We start from the raw sequence: 16,649 nt of genomic DNA, 5'->3' as shown, positions 1-16,649 counted from the left end.
ACTTTTACTTCCCTCTCCCCTTCCCAAAGATCTGAGCTGATTTACTGAGTTTTAGAGAAGCAGGGCATGAGGGGGAAGCCCGTGTGGTCTCCTGGCTGCTGAAGATCTGAGTGGAGGGGGCAGATTGGGGAAGCACGAGTGAAGCCACAGTCTGGTGGTGAGGTACAGCTGTCCTGGATAGGTTTTGGGGGTGTTTCTGAGTGCTGAACTGATACTGCTGTCCCCTGAGCAGAGGGGCAGGCAGCCTGAGAACAGCGGCAGTGTGGCTGCAGTGTGGAGAGGAGCCGGTAGCTGATGGGGATTTCCTGCTGGAGATCAGCTTTGCTCTGATTGATAGGGAGTTTAGGGAGTTGTTTGGGATGCTTTTCCAAGTAAACTTCCCAAAGGAGGAGCAGGTTAGAACATTGCCTCCACATGTCCCCCTTCTGGCCCTGGACTTTCTCTTCTCTCAAGTGTCTGGTGTGCCACTTGCAGCCATTCACCACAGCCCACACACTGCGCAGCACTCAGCAGGCTCTGGTCTTCCAGCTGGTTGTGTGGTGACTGGGACAAGTGAGATTTTACAGAACACAGAGGCGTCCAGTTGTCTTGGGGTCCCTCTTAGAGCCAGGCTGAGACTGAGCCAGGCAGAGCCCTTGGGACACAGCTGAGTCCTGATGTGGGCCAGCGCAGCGGGCAGGGTGCGGATGGGGCTGGCCAGGCTCTGGGTTCCACAGCTGGAGCCTCTGGTGTGAGGAGAGCCCGGAAGGGCGGCAGGCGAGGATGGGCAGCCCTGCAGCCGCGGGGAGCTTGGGTTTGGTGGTGCCGGGTGTCGGGGAGCTGCAGCCGCTGCTGTGCCGGGGCCGGCAGCGCTGCTCGAGGACAGCCGCCCTTCCTGCAGCTTCCCCCGGGCCGAGGTGTGCTCAGGGAGCAGGGCAAGGGCAGGAGCAGCCGTGCCTCAAGGGAGGCTGAAGGGTGCCCCTGTGCTAAACGAGCTCCGTTTGCCGCGCTGGATGTCAGCGGGGCCCCGGCGCCCTGAGCGTGGCTTGCCCGTGCTTTGGTTTTGTTCGCAGTGCAGTGTAGGAGCAGTGATGGATGGGATGTGTCTCCGCAGTGTCCGAGCGCTGCGGTCCGGCTCCGGGCTGCCGTGCCCGTGCCCTGCCCGTGCCGGAGCCGTCGCGCCGCCTTCTCTCTCGTATATAGTGTTCTGGAGTGTGACAGTTCTTGTTCCTGAGGTGCTCGTCCGTTTGGTTTTCTGCTGTGAAGAGTGTCGTGTTCCCGTTCTCCTTTTCCTGGTGCCGTTCCGGGCCGTCGGGGAGGGGTCGGTCCTGCCCAGCCCCGCGGGAGCGCCCCCGGCCCGCCCGGGATTTGTGTATTGTGAATTGTGTGCGGTCGCTCCCTGGCCGAGCCGGGGCTGGCGGGCAGGGGGTCCCGCCGGGGGCTCCGGGCTCGGTGCAGGCGGTATTTATTGCTAAGTTATTGCCGTTATTTATTCTGTACAGTGTCGGCCGCCTTTGTACTGACAATAAAGCGCTTCAACAGCCGCCGCCTGCGCGTCCTTGGGGGCCGCCAGGGGGCGCTGCCGCGGGGGGGCGCTGCCGGAAGCGGGGCGCGCGCGCTCCGGCCGGAAGGCGGAAGCGGCGGAGCCGGGCCCGGTGCGGCGGCGGCGCGGCGGGTCTGGGCCATGGCGGCGGGCGGCAGCCTCAGCCGCTCCGAGCGGAAAGCGGCGGCGCGCGCCGAGATCCTGCAGCAGGAGGAGCAGCGGGACCGTCGGAGACAGGTACGGTACGGTGCGGCCCGGCCCGCTCCACCCCGCCGCTGCGGGCCGCCGTGACCACGCGTGTGCGCCGGGCAGGTGTCCCGCATCTGGAGGAAGCCGCCGGCGGAGCGGAGCCCCGAGGAGTGCCAGGTGCTGAACGAGAGCGAGGACATCGTCAGGGAGCTGGAGCGGCGCCGCAAGCGGCGCGAACGGCTGCGGCGGCGGCAGGAGGAGGTGGGCGGCGGGGCCACGGGGAAGCCGTGCGGGGATGGCGCGGAGCGGGGAGGCCGTGCCGGGGATGGCCGGGAGCGGCCGGGGATGGCGGGGAGCGGCCCCGGGCGCGGAGAGGCGCGGCGGAGGCCGCCGGGCTGGCTGCCGCCGAGCTCTAGAGCCGCAGCAGGTGAACAACCGCCGTGCCCCGGTGCCGGCAGCCCGCCGGCCCTCCGGGCACTGCCGGTGTTTGTCTCCGGTCAGCCGCGCTCCAGGCGCCTCTGGCTGTGCGGACCGGCCTCCCGAGGGGCTGGGTCAGCAGCTACCGGTCTCCAGGAGGTTTTTTGCCGTGATCCTCCCACGAACAATGCCCACGTCCTTTTCATCTGGAAATGACTGCTGATGCTGTGTCTGTGTTGCTTTTCCTGCGTGGCCCGAGCCGTGTGACCTGCCGGGTGTGTTTTGCAGGTGTGCGATGAGCCCGAGGAGCTGAGCAGGAAGGTGGCGGAGCTGGCGGCAGCCGTGCGCGGCGCCAGGCACCTCGTCATCTACACGGGCGCTGGGATCAGCACGGTGCGTGCCAGCCCCGGCCCTGCGGGCTGCTCTGGGGCCAGCACAGCGCCTGAGCCGCGAGTCCTGCAGCTTCCGGGCTGCAGCCCAGGGCATTCCTGCTGCCCCGGAGATCCTGTGGCTGCAGGATTGCTCAGGCACAGCCTGAGCCAGAGGACACTGCTCTGGCTTCACTCGAGTCTCTTCCACGACTTGGTCTAAAACCTCAGACCAGTTAGCTCAGTAATGCTATATGTGTTATCTGACATGCAGAGACAGCTGGGAATTATTGGGATTTATAAACAGCACTTTGAGAATTGCTCTGTGGCAGTAGCCTGGGACAAAGCAGCAGTCTGGTTCTACCTCTTCTAATGTGTCACCTCCCCCTTTGTGTGAGCTCTGTCACTCCCTTCTCTGCTGAAATGGAGCCTGACTCAGGGCAGGGGGCTGGGTGCTTGTGTCACCTGCATGTTCACAGAGATGCTGAGTGGGACGGGCCAGAATAGAGTCTAGGCAAAATAATAGAAGGCTCAAGAATGGAGTGCTGTGTAGCAAAGTGGGAAGTACCAAGGATGAAAAAGAGTTCTGGAGGGATTCCATAATCATAAAATTGGAGAAAGCTGACACTAGAAGTAATAATGAGAGCTGAAACGTAGAAGAGAGAGAGAAAACGGATCAAGAGGTTTCCCTGTGTTCAAGGAACAGCTATGCTGGAAAACTGGGAGTGAATGAAAAAGCAGTGAAGGCTGGACTTTGTGTTGGTTGCCTGTGTCTGGTTGTCCTGGGCTGGCTGTGGCTGTGTCTGTGCACAGGAGCTGTGCCAGCCCCCCCATCAGCCCTGCTGTTCTCTCTGTGACAGGCAGCTTCGATCCCAGACTACAGAGGCCCCAATGGCATTTGGACCCTGCTGCAGAAGGGCAGGACCATCAGGTGAGGAGCCAAATTCCCTGAAAGCTGATACTGGAAGAGGTTAATGGCAATTCCAACTTTTTTTCCCCCCCTTGCTTCTTATCAGGGCTGCAGACCTGAGTGAGGCAGAGCCCACACTCACTCATATGAGCATTGCCTGTCTGCACAAGCACAACCTGGTAAGATATTTTTACCTCACCTCACTTGTGTTCCTCTGCCTAAAAATGATAAACCCAGCAGGGAATAGTCAGAGAATATTGCCTGACTGCATTTTTGGCTCAAGTGGCTGCATATCCATGTAGGAAAACATGTCCAAGCCTTCCTCAGTCAGCTGCAGGCTCCGGCTCTGGCAGTTTCCCCCAGTGCCTTTTCTTTAACATGTTGTATTTGTCCCTGGTGAGGCTGGTCTGGGGAGCTGGTCACAAATCAGCCAGCCCTAAAAATGTTCATTTTAGCAGGAGGAGGTTTCTGTTTAGCTTTCACAAAGGTCTGTGGGTCCTGCCCTGATGTACAGGCTGTTGGTGTGGTTTGGGACACGTGCGTCACTGCTTGGAGGGATCCCTGTGTGGTTTGCAGGAGCTCAGTGTTGAGTTCCCTGCAAGGTGCAGCACGTGGATCCCTGTGTGGTTTGCTCAGGGTTGTGTTCCCTTCAAGGTGCAGCACGTGGTGTCTCAGAACTGTGACGGGCTGCACCTGCGGAGCGGGCTGCCCCGAGCTGCAATATCTGAGCTGCACGGGAACATGTACATAGAGGTGAGTGGCCAGAGCAGGAAGAGTCAACGTTAAGTGGCCTCACAAAAAGAGAATGTAAACTCTTGATCTTCCACTAGCTCAGAAGGAATCAGTACAAGGGCTTGGCCTGTGTGCAGTTCCTGCCTTCAGACCCTTGGGTTTGGGGTGAACTGCCTAGGAAATGCCAAACACAGCTCTGTAGCTCTTCCTCTGTACATACTGGAACCTTTTGATTCTGGCACCTCTTCCTCAGCCCTTCTCTGAAATCCCTCCCAGCATGTAGCCAAAGGCTGCCTGTGGCTGGTTTTCAAAAAAACCTTGAGGTTTTCCAAGTTAGCATCTGATCCCTGATGTTTCTGTCTACAACTTCTGCGTTGTCCCCAAAAAATGCTTTTCTTCCAAGAGAAGAGGCTTGCTCCTGGCCTGGAGCGGGTGTGATGCTGATGGTGTGACGGGGTTTCTGCTTTCGTCCTGCGCCAGGTCTGCACGTCCTGCACACCCAACAGAGAGTACGTGCGAGTGTTTGATGTGACGGAGCGCACGGCCCTGCACAGGCACCACACGGGCAGGATGTGCCACAAGTGTGGGGCACAGTTGAGAGATACAATCGTCCACTTTGGGGAGAAGGGGACATTGAGACAGCCCCTGAACTGGGAAGCAGCAACAGAAGCTGCGAGCAAAGCAGATGTGATTCTTTGTCTGGGTTCCAGCTTAAAGGTAACTTTAGAGACTCGGTGAAGATTGTTAGCAGCATTCCCTCTTGGTGATACACCTTGGTGCTGAGCAGTCTCCTCCCAAACAGACAACTGTAAACTCTGGTGTCAGGATTCGCCCAACATCTGTGATAGTCTCTCTTCCTCCCTCTTTCCCCTCCTGGTAATACATTCCTTTTCCTCTCGCTGATACGGTTCACGGCTGCGTGTGCCTGTGGCTGTGCTGATCCGCTGTGCTTTGTGGCAGGTTTTGAAAAAATACCCACGGCTGTGGTGCATGAGCAAGCCCCCCCCACGGCGGCCCAAGCTGTATATTGTGAACCTGCAGGTGAGACAGAGCCCTCGGCGCTGGGTCGGCCGGGTGCGAGCCGAGGGGCCGCGGGCGTGCGGGGCCCGGAGCCCCCGGTCCTGCCGCGGGGAGCCGCCTGCAGCCGGCTCTGCTCTCGCTCGCAGTGGACCCCGAAGGACGACCTGGCCGCGCTGAAGCTGCACGGCCGCTGCGACGACGTGATGCGGCTGCTGATGGCGGAGCTGGGGCTGGAAATCCCGCGCTACGACCGGTGAGCGGCGCGGGCCGTGCGCGTTGGGAGCCCGGCCCGGGGCCGCCGCAGCGCCCACCGCCGCCCTCTGTGCTTCCTCCCGCAGGGCGCGGGACCCGATCTTCGCGCTGGCCGAGCCGCTGCGCCCCGGCGAGGAGGGCACGCACTCGCGGAAAGCCGTGGCGCCGCCCCGGGAGCGGGAGGAGCCCCGCGAGCAGGAGCAGCCCCGGGAGCGGGCGGAGGCGGCGGTCGGGCGGCCCGGGGGGTGGCTCGGCCGCGGCTGCGCCAAGGGCGGCCGGCGCAGGAAGAGCCGCTGAGCGCGGGGCGGGGCGGGCGCCGGTGACAGCGCGGCCATGCTGCGCAACGGGGCGGCGGGCGGCGGCGGGGCCGCGGCGGGCGGCGGCGGCCACCGGCCCGTGCGCGTCTGGTGCGATGGATGGTGAGTGTCGGCGGGGCGGGCCGGGCCGGGCCGTGTCGCGGCGCCGCGGAAATAAACCGTGTTGGCTACGCCGGTGCCTCCGCCTCCTCTGTCAGCGCGGCGGGACGGGCCGGGCCGCGGCTCCGCGGCGCTCTCCGTGCCGGGCGAGCGGCGGCGAACGGGGCTGGGCACGAAGCGGCCGGGCCGGCAGCGCCCCTTCGCTCGGCCGCTTAACGGGCGCCGGTGCGGCCGGTGCGCTGCCCCGGGGCCAGCCAGCCCTGCCGGGCAGGTGCACGGAGGGAGCGGCCCCGAGCCTGGACCGGATCGCCCGCAGCTGCCCGGCTGAGCCGGCCCTTCTCTTTGCAGCTATGACATGGTGCACTACGGCCACTCGAACCAGCTGCGCCAGGCACGGGCCATGGGCGATTACCTGATCGTTGGGGTCCACACCGATGGTAAGGGGTTCCACCAGGATTCCTCCTGTGCAGCCCCTCAGATTGCCCAGCAGCATTAGCCCCAAGAGCTCCTGATAGGGTCAGGCTTCATCCTGCATCTGCTCCAGCATCAGTAGCCTCCAAGAGAAACATGTCCCTTCTCTGGGAGTGGAGTTACCCCGTCATACTTTTGGACTGAGGATTAGGTGGGTCAGGTCTTGCAGGCTCCGAGGGTTAATCTGCCTTCTGTGCTATAAAAACAGTTGAAACAGCCAAAAATCAGTCTGCTTTTGCTGGTAGGAGGTGCAGAATTTACGTTTCGAAACAAATTACTTGTGAAGAAAACTCTTTTTAAGGCAATCTGGAAGTTAAGTGTCAGAAACAAGTTCTGGCGTGTCAAGATGTATTTTAAATGGGTTTGTGGATGCAGAATTTCCAGTATGAACCAGGGGAAGTATGAAGTTACTGTTTAAGAGGGAAATTTCTCCTGAGGGGATGCTGGGAGCCCCAGCTCATCCCTTCAGGAAGAAGTATCTGGGTACAGGGAAGCACTGAGACATTTTGCCCTCTGAGTGAATTCCAGGGCCCTTGTTAAATGTTTAGGAAATGCAACCGAATCAAAATATTTTCTGATCTATTTTGGGCTTCCTTTGCTACCACAGACTGATCCAAATCTGAGCATAAGCCTGCAGTCAAGTTCACCTGCCCATGAAATGAGAGGGGCAGTGGCTGAGAGTCACTGGAGTTGCAGGACGTGCTTCTAACTGGAATTTTGTTTCTCCCCCAGAGGAGATTGCCAAGCACAAGGGTCCCCCCGTCTTTACACAGGAGGAGAGGTACAAAATGGTGCAGGCCATCAAGTGGGTGGATGAGATTGCTCCTGGAGCTCCTTATGTCACCACGCTGGAAACCCTGGACAAGTACAGCTGTGACTTCTGCGTGCATGGGGGTGAGTGGGGATGGGGCAGTGGCTGTGCTGACCTGGGCTCCAGGTGTGCTCCAGGTGTGCTCCAGGTGCCCTGCTGCAAACCAGCAGGGGCAGGGCTACCTGCACAGCTCTGCCTTCTCAACACCTGCACTGGGCAGCACAGCTGTTTCGGGTCTTGTGGTCTGGAGAAACATCAGTGTGCTCAGAATCTCGAGAGTGGCCTGGGCCCTTGGTTTTAACTTACAAAGGTGAAATGTGTCATTTAAAATTATCCCGAGGTTGCCCTTCGTACCAGCAGAAATTTGTGCAAAGGGGAAAGCCATTTACAAAACTTAAGTGTGAAAAACACTATTGAAAAGGAAAGCATGCAGAAATACAACCATGTTTATTTCTACTTATCCTGGGACAAGGTTAGATCTGAAAAGCTTCTCTCTTTATCCAGCTGATAAGCTGTTCAGTGGCTCAGCTGACTGTGTGGCCAGAGACCTAGTTCTTAGTGTGAACACTTTTGGGTGCACTGTTGCTAAAGAGCACCAGTGTTCTGAGGAAACGTTCTTGCTCTGGGACTCTGTCCCTTCCTGGGCTGCTGCCAGTGCTCATTAAGCCTCAGCCCTTCTTCCCTGCCCCTCTGAAGCAATTTTGTTACTTTGACCAGGAATAGTCTTTGCACTCATTTCGTGTATCTCTCATCTGATCCCAGCCACCTGCTGGTGATAAGCCAAGTATTTCACAAAGTGTAAATAAATCCCTAATCTTTAGAAGATAAATATTCTTTTTTCACGTGGATGGAGTGGTTATCAAATTCCTCATTACCTTCATTGCCTGCCCTGAGGGTGTCTGGTGTACGTGATCCCTGCAGGGGTGCTGAGGGGTTGTGGCAGCACAGGAGTGCCCGTGGCCCTGCTCCAGCTGCTTGCATTCGTCCCCTGTGCCACTCGCTGACCTGTCGCAATCACCCCGTGCTCTCCGAGCAGCACCCTGCCCCGGCAGCTTGGCCAGTCTGTGTTTGTGCAAAGGCTGAGTGTGGAAATAGCTGAGCTGACCTGAGGTGGTGGCAGCAGCCCTGCTGTGTGTGCCCTGCTGGCAGTGTGTGCCCTGCTGGCAGTGTGTGCCCTGCTGGCAGTGTGTGCCCAGCTGTGTGTGTGCCCTCCTGGCTGTGTGTGCCCTCCTGGCTGTGTGTGTGCCCAGCTGTGTGTGCCCAGCTGTGTGTGCGCCCTCCTGGCAGTGTGTGCCCAGCTGTGTGCGCCCTCCTGGCAGTGTGTGCCCTCCTGGCAGTGTGTGTGCCCTGCTGTGTGTGCGCCCTCCTGGCTATGTGTGCCCTGCTGGCAGTGTGTGCCCTCCTGGCAGTGTGTGCCCAGCTGTGTGTGCCCTCCTGGCAGTGTGTGCCCAGCTGTGTGTGCCCTCCTGGCTATGTGTGCCCTGCTGGCAGTGTGCGCCCTCCTGGCAGTGTGTGCCCAGCTGTGTGTGCGCCCTCCTGGCAGTGTGTGCCCAGCTGTGTGTGCCCTGCTGGCAGTGTGTGCCCGGCTGTGTGTGCCCTCCTGGCAGTGTGTGCCCTCCTGTCAGTGTGTGCCCAGCTGTGTGTGCCCTCCTGGCACGCCAGGCTGTGCTCTGAGGGGAGGCTGTGGGGCTTTAGGGAACTGAGCAGGACTGAGGCACCCTCTGTGTGGGCACACTCAGGGCTGCCCACTGGCTCCTTTGGCACAGGGAAACCAGCTTAGCTTTTGCTTGTGAAGGCTTTGCACCATCACCAAAAGTGTGAGAGGTGTTTCTGCAGGGGGAGTTGGGAGCCGTGAACCAGAGATGAGCCAGAATGGCCTCTGTGGAAGGGTCCTGGATGTCACTGTGGGAGGAAGAACTTTCCACTGGATTAACTGTTTCATTGACTGAAAACTTGTAACATGAGCCAAGGGTTAAAACCAGTCCCAGAATAGCTAAAATGTTCATTTTTAACATTGATACAGATAGTGCTTGTTTATTGTCATTCAGACAATAGTCAGCTGTGCCTGCTGCTGCAGAGCACCCAGCAGTGCCCCAGCTGGGTGATGGTGTTAATGTCCAGGAATATCCCTGTCTCCACAGACACAGTCGTCACAGTTGTCACTTCCCTGACATCTTTGCGGGGCACAGGACGTGTCCCCTGTGGAGGCACAGGGATTTGGATTGCAGAGTTGTAGGTGTGTGGGACCTGCACAGCTGCTGCTTTTGTGCAGGAGAGCTTGTGTCCAGTTCTGAGGCTTTTCTCTCCCTGCAGATGACATCACCTTAACTATCGATGGCAAGGACACCTATGAGGAAGTAAAGACAGCAGGGCGATACAGGTAACCTCTTGCTTACCTGTTTATCTTGTTTTGGGCAGTTAGACTTTGTGCCTTGAAGGAAAGTCAGATGAAACATACCATTCTTCAGGTCACACCTGAATTTGGCTGTGTGTCAGAGCTTCTATTGCTGCCAGCATTTTGGCTTCAGGGAAGGGGGGCAGCCATTCCTGCCCAGTGGGGCTGTCTGGTTCCTGGCAGGGCTGGCTCTGGCTTTAAAGCCTCCCTGAGAGCTGGCTGGAGGGCAGCCTGGGCGAGGGAGGCGTTCACACGAGCAGTGGCTGTGGCCGGAGGGTGATGCTGAGGCTCAGCAGATAAATGCCGCTCTTGAGAAGGAAGGCTGAGGAGGAGAGCCCCTGGTTTGGGTTTATCAGGTGTCACAGGTGCCCTGTGGCAGTGGTGGGAGGACAGAGCCTTGGCTCCTGCCTCATCCTTTGCTTGTCTCTGCAGGGAATGCAAGCGCACCCAGGGCGTGTCCACCACTGACCTTGTTGGCCGCATGCTGCTCATGACCAAGGCTCACCACAGCAACATAGTGAGTCAGGGGGCTTGGGGGGAGGTGGGGCACAGGGCGCGAGCAGCTCTTCCCTCTGCTGCCCGACACGGAGCAGAGTGGAGGCCAGAGCTCCCGGGCCTGGCTCCTGCCTGCAGAACGGGCAGGGGCAGCAAAACAACCTGCTCATGTTTGCTTCAGCGCGCCTGAGATCGCACTGTGATGGGACACACTCTGGTGCCTCACGATCAGGGTGGGCCTCGGAACCTTACGGGAGCTGCAGCAAGCCCATGACTCCTCCCAGGGTGAAACAACACAGTGCAGGCACATGGATCTGTCAGCCAGGTGCTGCCAGAGTTAGAAACTCCTCTCCCTTTCCACTGAGCTTCATGCTTCTGCCTTCTGTTGTCTCTAGTCTAATCAGACCTTTCTTGAGTCTCCTCAGCTCTCTCTGGCTGGGAGCTAACCTAGCCAGGGAAAAGTAAAGTCAATGGTTTTATGTCAGGTAATGAGTTGAATTTACTGAGTAATGAAGGAATCGGGGAACAGAATCACCTGGGCAACTGCAGCAACAAGTGACCCACAGGCGAATTGAGGGACATGTTTTGGTGTGCTGAGCTGTTAAATTGGCTTAGCTGTAGCACAGGAGTTGAGAGCGAGATCTGCCCGGTGCTGCTGGCTGCTGCAGGTGCCTGAGCCTGCCTCTCGTGAGGGTCTTTGGCAGGAACAGGGATGCTGTCCTGTCAGGGGCTTGCTGGGCCGAGGGAGCATGCAGCTGTGCAGCACTCTTGGGGCTGCAGGTTGGGCAAGAGCCACCTTTGCTGGCAGTGCCAAGCTGGGATCAGATAAGGACACATTTCCTGTGACTCATGCTGGGACAGGACTCTGGTTAGGTATTAACCAGTTTGGCAGCATTCAGTGACAGGATCCCTGGTGTGCGTTTGAGCCTGGCCTTCCCAGCACTTCCCACACACAAGCATATCTTGGTTGGATGAGCTGTGCAAGTGCTTAAACATTTTGACTCTTTATCTCCCTTCAGGATGAGGACCTAGACTATCGGAAGCACACTGACAACTTTGGGAAGGTAATGTGAGTTCTGGTCGTGGACGTCTGGTTGTTGTCCTGCCTGAGAAGGATTCCCAGTGTGCTTTCTGGCCTGTTGCAGGCTTGTTTGTCCTCCCACGTGTAGCAGCAATGTCTCAGTGAGCGTCCGTGTCCCCACATGGCAGTGGGTGTGATGGGCAGGTGTGGCACAGGGTAGCATGAGCTGTCCTTGAGGGGGCCGCAGGGCTGCTGTGCCCCCTGAGCCTCTGCTGGGCTCCTTCCTTGCTTGTCAGTTCCTTCCTGCCACTTCCCGAGTGCCCGTGGCTCCAGCCTGGGACAGCCTCTGCTGCTCCCTCAGTGCTCGTGTTGTTGTGCAGGTGCTGCGTTAGGTGTGGACACAGCAGGTGTGGCCACGCTGCTGCAGAGCTCCAGGGCAGCACAGCCCTCTCGGTGCTCCAGCTGCCAGGGCCAGCCTGGGGCTCACACTGCTCCTGAGGAGCCAGCCCTGTTCATTTTCATTGTCCCTGCTGGATGAGCTGCACCAGCAGCTCGAGCAACTCTTTTTTTACTCACAGGGGATTTGCTGACTTGTCTCAATCTTCCTTAGTTGCCCACTGTTTTGGGGGTCTTGAGTAGGTGTTTTGGGGCATGTTGCTCTAGCATGGCTGTTTGCTGGGGCTTGGATCTGGGTAGGATGGCTCAGGGCACTGGGTACCCTGGGTGACCCTGACAGCTGAGCTGTCTGCGTGCTGCCCTTTGCAGGGCCTGCTCTGGCCTCAGCTGCAGCGTGGGTGTCCTGCCAAGGGCCATGGAGCAGCTTTGGGTGGCAGAGCAGGTGATTGTGGCTGCTTGCAGAGCTGCCACGCGGTGGGGACCGAGCTCTGTGCCAGAGCTGAGGGCCAGGCAGGCGCCCTGGGGCTGCCAGAGCGTAGCTCGGTCGGTGTTGTCTTGCTTCTCATGGAAATTCAAACCTGCCCTGTTGTCTTCCTCCTTCCTGAGCTTTCCTCTTGGCATCTCCTGAGCTGTCTGCTGAGGTGATGGTTTAGACAGGGCATAAAGGGCTTTTGTGAAACTGTCTGAACACTCGATGCCAGGAATGTAGAGAGTCCGAGGCGCTGGGAGTTGTTACAGTGGCCAGCAAATTCAGATGAGCAGATTGCCCAGCACTGTGTGTTGTCCCAAGCCCCTCGCAGAGCCTGAAAAGAAGCTGTGTCTGGTGTATGTTTCCACAGGGGCCCAAGGGTCACAGTCCCTGGACTGGTGTCTCGCAGTTCCTGCAGACATCCCAGAAGATCATCCAGTTTGCATCAGGGAAGGAGCCCCAGCCAGGAGACACCATCATCTACGTGGCTGGAGCCTTCGACCTGTTCCGTATCCTTCACTCTCTAGGGCTGCACCGGGGCTCTTTGGCTGATGTTGCCATGTTGGGAGGCACCACACTGCGTATTTGCCTCGTTCTTCCTTTTCTGTAGCTGTGTGTGAGGGAGGAGTCAGGAGTGAGTTCTTCCTGGCAGTGTCTTAGTCACAGCATGCTGAGAAAGAGGCTGTAGCTCCTGTGCGGAGCAATCTGTGGCTGTTGGATTTCAGGAAGGCAGATAGATGGATATTCTCAGCACTTCAGTGATTGTGGTGCGGACTGGCTGCCACAGCACCTGGAGCTGACACGCTGTTCCTGGGGCAGGCTTTGAGGCTTCGTGCCAGAACATCTGAACAAGCAGAAATTCTGGATAGAGGCAAAGCTGAGTCCATGTAAGTTGGAGCTGAAAAAGTCTCTGGCTTTTGCCCAGAACCAGTGGAACCTGAGGAGGGAGGCAGCAGCTGTTCTTGGAAATAGGCAATAAGAGTGCAAGAATAAAATCCTAGGGATTCCTGACTCCTGCTGTCGTTTTTGGGTGATTCTATTTCTGTCCTCCTTCCTCTGTTTTCCACGTGAGCTTCAATTCCTTAAACTGATCTGCAGATGTTGGCCACGTGGATTTCCTGGAGAAGGTTCACCAGTTGGCAGAGAAGCCCTACATCATTGCTGGGCTGCATTTCGATCAGGTCCGTGTGGAACTGTCCCAGGGCAGAGCAGCTGGGCCTGCTCTCTGAGCCAGGCAGCCTGTGCTCCCACAGACAGGACAGGGATGTTGTTTTGGGACAGGGAGGAGGGAAGGGAGTTGCTCTGTCTCCCTCTGATTTGCCTGGTGCTCTGCCCTAGGAGGTGAATCGCTACAAAGGGAAGAACTATCCCATCATGAACATCCACGAGCGAACCCTCAGCGTCCTGGCCTGCAGGGTGAGTGGTGTCTCTGCACTCTGAGAGCTGCCCAGGGCCTGCTGGTGGGCACCTGTGCTCAGTGACCTTGCACGAGCTCCTTGGTGTGCCCTGAGAACACAGACAAGATGAATCACTTGAGGCTGCCAGAGGTGCTCTTGGGAGGCTCTGCTGGGCTCCTGTGCCATCCTGGCTGATCCAAGCTGTGCCCCATCCAGCTGCTCTGCTGGCAGTGGCAGGGCTGGACGCCACAGAGGGAGCTGTGTGGTCAGACAGAAAACTCTGCTCCCTGCAGCAGGGGAGAAAATGCCTGAGGCAAAATCGTGGGGAACCCCAGAAATGTGTGCCTGGAGCAATTAACTTTTGGATTTGCTCTATAGGCACAGAAAGGACATTCTGTAGAGGAACAAAAAGTTGTTGTGTGACAAGCAGTTACTGCTGAACCCACTCCTCTGTTCCCTTATTTGAACTTGTGTAGCCAGGTGACCTGCTGGGGTCTCTTTAAGAAGCAGCTGGCTTCTGGCTTGGGATTGGGTTTTTCTTTGATGGTTTTTTTAAATTTAAAAACGCTACCTGGTTCCTTTTTCAGTATGTCTCAGAGGTGGTGATTGGAGCTCCCTACGCTGTCACTGCTGATCTGCTGGATCACTTCAGGGTGAGTCCTTGCACAGGGATGGACATGGAGATGTGTGTGGAGCTGAAGTGGTGCAGGACAGCACAGGGGGGCAAGGAGGGAGGGTCCTGCTCGCACTGGGACTCAGGCTGTGCATGCACGAGGGTGCCTTTGCTGGTCTCCAGGCTGTGCTCAGTGGGAGTAGTGGCAGGAAATAAATGCCCCTGGCATCCTCTGGATCTTGTCAGTGACTTTTGTGTCCTCCTCCAGGTGACACTTGTTTGCCATGGGATGACTGAGGTGGTGCCGGACAAGGACGGTTCTGATCCATATGAGGTAAAGTGCCACTTGCTTTGTCAGCATTTGATGGCCAGGGCCTGGCTCTGGTTGTGCTCCTGGACTGAGAAGGTACTGCAGAGGAGGCTTTGGCAGCTTTTCATCCACGCCTGAGGGCAGCATCGTGGAGCAGTCAGTAAATCACTCCCAGCAGCTCCACTCTCCAAGCACTGCTTTGCTCTGCCTGTTCCCGATGCCTTTGTGGCAGAGGGAGAAATCCTGGTGCTCTGTGCTGGGCAGCTCCTGTGTGTGTGGAGCTTTGCTTTCAGCGAGTGCTTGCTGTGCCTGCGAGGAGGTCACTGTGCATCCTGCCTGTGCCACGGCTCAGCTCAGCTGGGCTGCACTCCCAGGGTGCTCACAGCCCTGTCTGTGTCTCTCTGCAGGAACCAAAGCGACGTGGCATTTTCCAGCTGGTGGACAGTGGCAGCAATCTCACCACAGATCTAATTGTGCAAAGAATCATCAAGAACAGGTTGGATTTCTTTTTCTCCTGGTTCTGTCACGTACTGTTCCCTCCAGAGTGTCTGGGGACTGATGGATGGGACCAAACTGGGAGAGAAGGTGTTGTCTGAAGGCACAGAGCAACAAACTTGGCTTCCTTCCTCTGTCATGGCTTGGGCAGGCTCTAAATGTGATTGCATCAATCTGTACAGGGAAGGGAACAGCTGAACTCTGCTGTGTCAGAACGTGCTGCACTGCACACTTATTGGTTTTCTCCTTTAATGATAAATTTCCCCTATCCCAGGGGAAAGGGCATGTTGCTTTTGGTCTTTTTAGGCCCGAGTCCTTTCAGCACCTTGGCTCACATCTGTGATAAATTTGATTTTGGTGTTACATCACCCAGAACAGCCCAAGAATGGAATAGCAGCTTCCACAGAGGGAGAAGGAAGGCAGTGTAACCAGTGTGGGAGTGCAGAGGGCTGGCAGCAGCCATGGAAGGCTCTGGGGGTCCTGGGGGGTTTCTGAAGGGCTCTCAGAACTGAGCAGCACAGAAGGCAGCGCTGCCCTGCTCCAGGGGCTTTTGTCTACAGGCAGCGTGGGTGAAGGAGAATCTCAGGCACTGTGTGGTACTTGCAGGCTGGAGTTTGAAGCTCGCAACCAGAAGAAAGAAGCCAAAGAGCTGGCTGTGCTGGAGGCCATGAGGAGGCTGGAGCAGGAGAAGCACTAGGCTGCAGAGGGGCGTGTGTGAACCACCGAGAGCTGCAGCTTCACCCTCTGCGAGAGCAGCTGCTCTGCAGGAAAGGAGCCCTGGAGGGGGCAGCCCTGCTGGCACGCAGGATGCGCTGCCCTAGCTCCTCCTGCACTAATTATGCAGACGTAACGAGTTGGGATTCCGTTGCCTAGTTTTATCTCCGTTAATCAGTCCCTGTCCCCTTTCCCAGGAGGAGATTTGACAAAACAAAAAGGTTTTAATTATAACTAATGTTTTAACATGTTGATGTGCTTTTACCTTCTGCCATTTCTGGCTCTTAGTCGGAGGGAAGTGCTGCCCGGAGCTGCCCGCGCCCCCGGCCCCGCCAGCCTGGGCTCAGCAGTGCAGAGCAGCCCCTGGGCAGGGCTTGGTGGCTGCACAGGCCCTGGGAGCAGCCTGGGAACAGGACAGGGCTCCTGGGCTGCCCTGCAGCTCTGCTCAGGAACCAGGGGCTGCGTGCCAGCGGCGGTGCTGGCCCCGCTGTGCTGCCTCTGCTCAGCTCCTGCCCCTGCCCACACCCAGAGCTGCCCTGGGCAGTTCCTTTGCTGCAGGTGCAGCTGCTCAGGGGCAGGTGGAGCCGGGTCAGGCATTTCTGCCCACGAGGCACAGGGCTCCTGTCCCCAAAGGCTGTCCCGTGCAAGGCAGCAGGACCCGGTGCCTCGTGTGGGCTGTGCTGATGGAGTAGCTGAGGGCAGGGCCTGGCCAGGGGCAGGTTTGGGGGTGTCTCCTGATGGCTGACGTGCAGCGTGCTGCCTCCAAAGGGAGGTGCAGCCTGCGAGATGGGTCCTGAGCTGTGAGCCCCCTCTGCCTCCCACATTCCAGGATCCTGAGCAGCTCACTGCACTGTGCCAGATGGTCCTGCCGGGCTGCGTCTGGTGTCCTCTCTCTTGTAAACTTTTGTTGCTGATCATTAATAAAATGTTGAAGAGTTGTGCATTGGTGTTTTTGGGGCCGAAGCGAAGGGGGCACGGGGCACGCGTGCCCTGCTCCTGAGAGGGAGCCCCACACTCCCCGACGCTCCATGGCATGGGGGCTGCTCAGCCCCTCACCCTGCTGGCCCTTCCTGGGCTCTGCCTGGCACAGCAGGGCAGCTCCACGTGTGTCAGAGCTGCAGCCAGGGGCACTGGGGGCACTCCTTGGCTTCTCTCCTAATGAGCACGGTACCCATGTGGGTCAGGCAGGGCTGGCACCGTGTCTGGGATGGGCACTGCAGCCAGGCAGGGCTGGCA

At 58.1% G+C, this 16,649-nt stretch overlaps 2 protein-coding genes across 3 annotated transcripts; both read left to right on the top strand.

Moving 5' to 3' along the window:
* The first annotated feature begins 1,526 nt into the window (after positions 1-1,526).
* Positions 1,527-5,707, top strand: SIRT7 (sirtuin 7). Its single transcript, XM_074555149.1, has 10 exons — positions 1,527-1,759; positions 1,835-1,972; positions 2,417-2,521; positions 3,357-3,427; positions 3,513-3,585; positions 4,061-4,159; positions 4,619-4,855; positions 5,099-5,179; positions 5,305-5,411; positions 5,497-5,707. Exons 1-10 carry the CDS (start codon positions 1,664-1,666, stop codon positions 5,705-5,707), a joined length of 1,218 nt encoding a protein of 405 aa, XP_074411250.1. The 5' UTR covers positions 1,527-1,663.
* Positions 5,688-16,351, top strand: PCYT2 (phosphate cytidylyltransferase 2, ethanolamine). 2 transcript variants are annotated; one of them, XM_074555155.1, is made up of 13 exons: positions 5,688-5,829; positions 6,175-6,263; positions 7,030-7,191; positions 9,422-9,488; positions 9,936-10,020; positions 11,018-11,062; positions 12,255-12,393; positions 12,983-13,065; positions 13,223-13,300; positions 13,869-13,934; positions 14,163-14,228; positions 14,612-14,700; positions 15,306-16,351. In XM_074555155.1, exons 1-13 carry the CDS (start codon positions 5,744-5,746, stop codon positions 15,394-15,396), a joined length of 1,146 nt encoding a protein of 381 aa, XP_074411256.1. In that variant the 5' UTR covers positions 5,688-5,743; the 3' UTR covers positions 15,397-16,351. The 2 variants fall into 2 exon arrangements, with proteins under 2 accessions (XP_074411256.1, XP_074411258.1); XM_074555157.1 differs by lacking the exon at positions 11,018-11,062.
* The last annotated feature ends 298 nt before the right edge of the window (positions 16,352-16,649 follow it).

Source organism: Zonotrichia albicollis, chromosome 19 (genome assembly GCF_047830755.1).
Source record: "Zonotrichia albicollis isolate bZonAlb1 chromosome 19, bZonAlb1.hap1, whole genome shotgun sequence".
Classification (NCBI taxonomy): domain Eukaryota; kingdom Metazoa; phylum Chordata; class Aves; order Passeriformes; family Passerellidae; genus Zonotrichia; species Zonotrichia albicollis.
Note: the sequence above shows the minus strand (reverse complement) of the source record. Positions and strands in the feature narration are given on the sequence as shown.

Excerpts from the sequence above, each read along its gene's own strand:
- SIRT7 (XM_074555149.1), top strand. The coding sequence starts at position 1,664 with ATGGCGGCGGGCGGCAGCCTCAGCCGCTCCGAGCGGAAAGCGGCGGCG. Across the intron at positions 4,856-5,098 it reads GTCTGGGTTCCAGCTTAAAG|GTTTTGAAAAAATACCCACG; the intron begins GTAACTTTAGAG and ends GCTTTGTGGCAG. Across the intron at positions 5,180-5,304 it reads TGTATATTGTGAACCTGCAG|TGGACCCCGAAGGACGACCT; the intron begins GTGAGACAGAGC and ends TCTCGCTCGCAG.
- PCYT2 (XM_074555155.1), top strand. The coding sequence starts at position 5,744 with ATGCTGCGCAACGGGGCGGCGGGCGGCGGCGGGGCCGCGGCGGGCGGC. Across the intron at positions 12,394-12,982 it reads TGGAGCCTTCGACCTGTTCC|ATGTTGGCCACGTGGATTTC; the intron begins GTATCCTTCACT and ends ACTGATCTGCAG. Across the intron at positions 14,229-14,611 it reads ACGGTTCTGATCCATATGAG|GAACCAAAGCGACGTGGCAT; the intron begins GTAAAGTGCCAC and ends GTCTCTCTGCAG.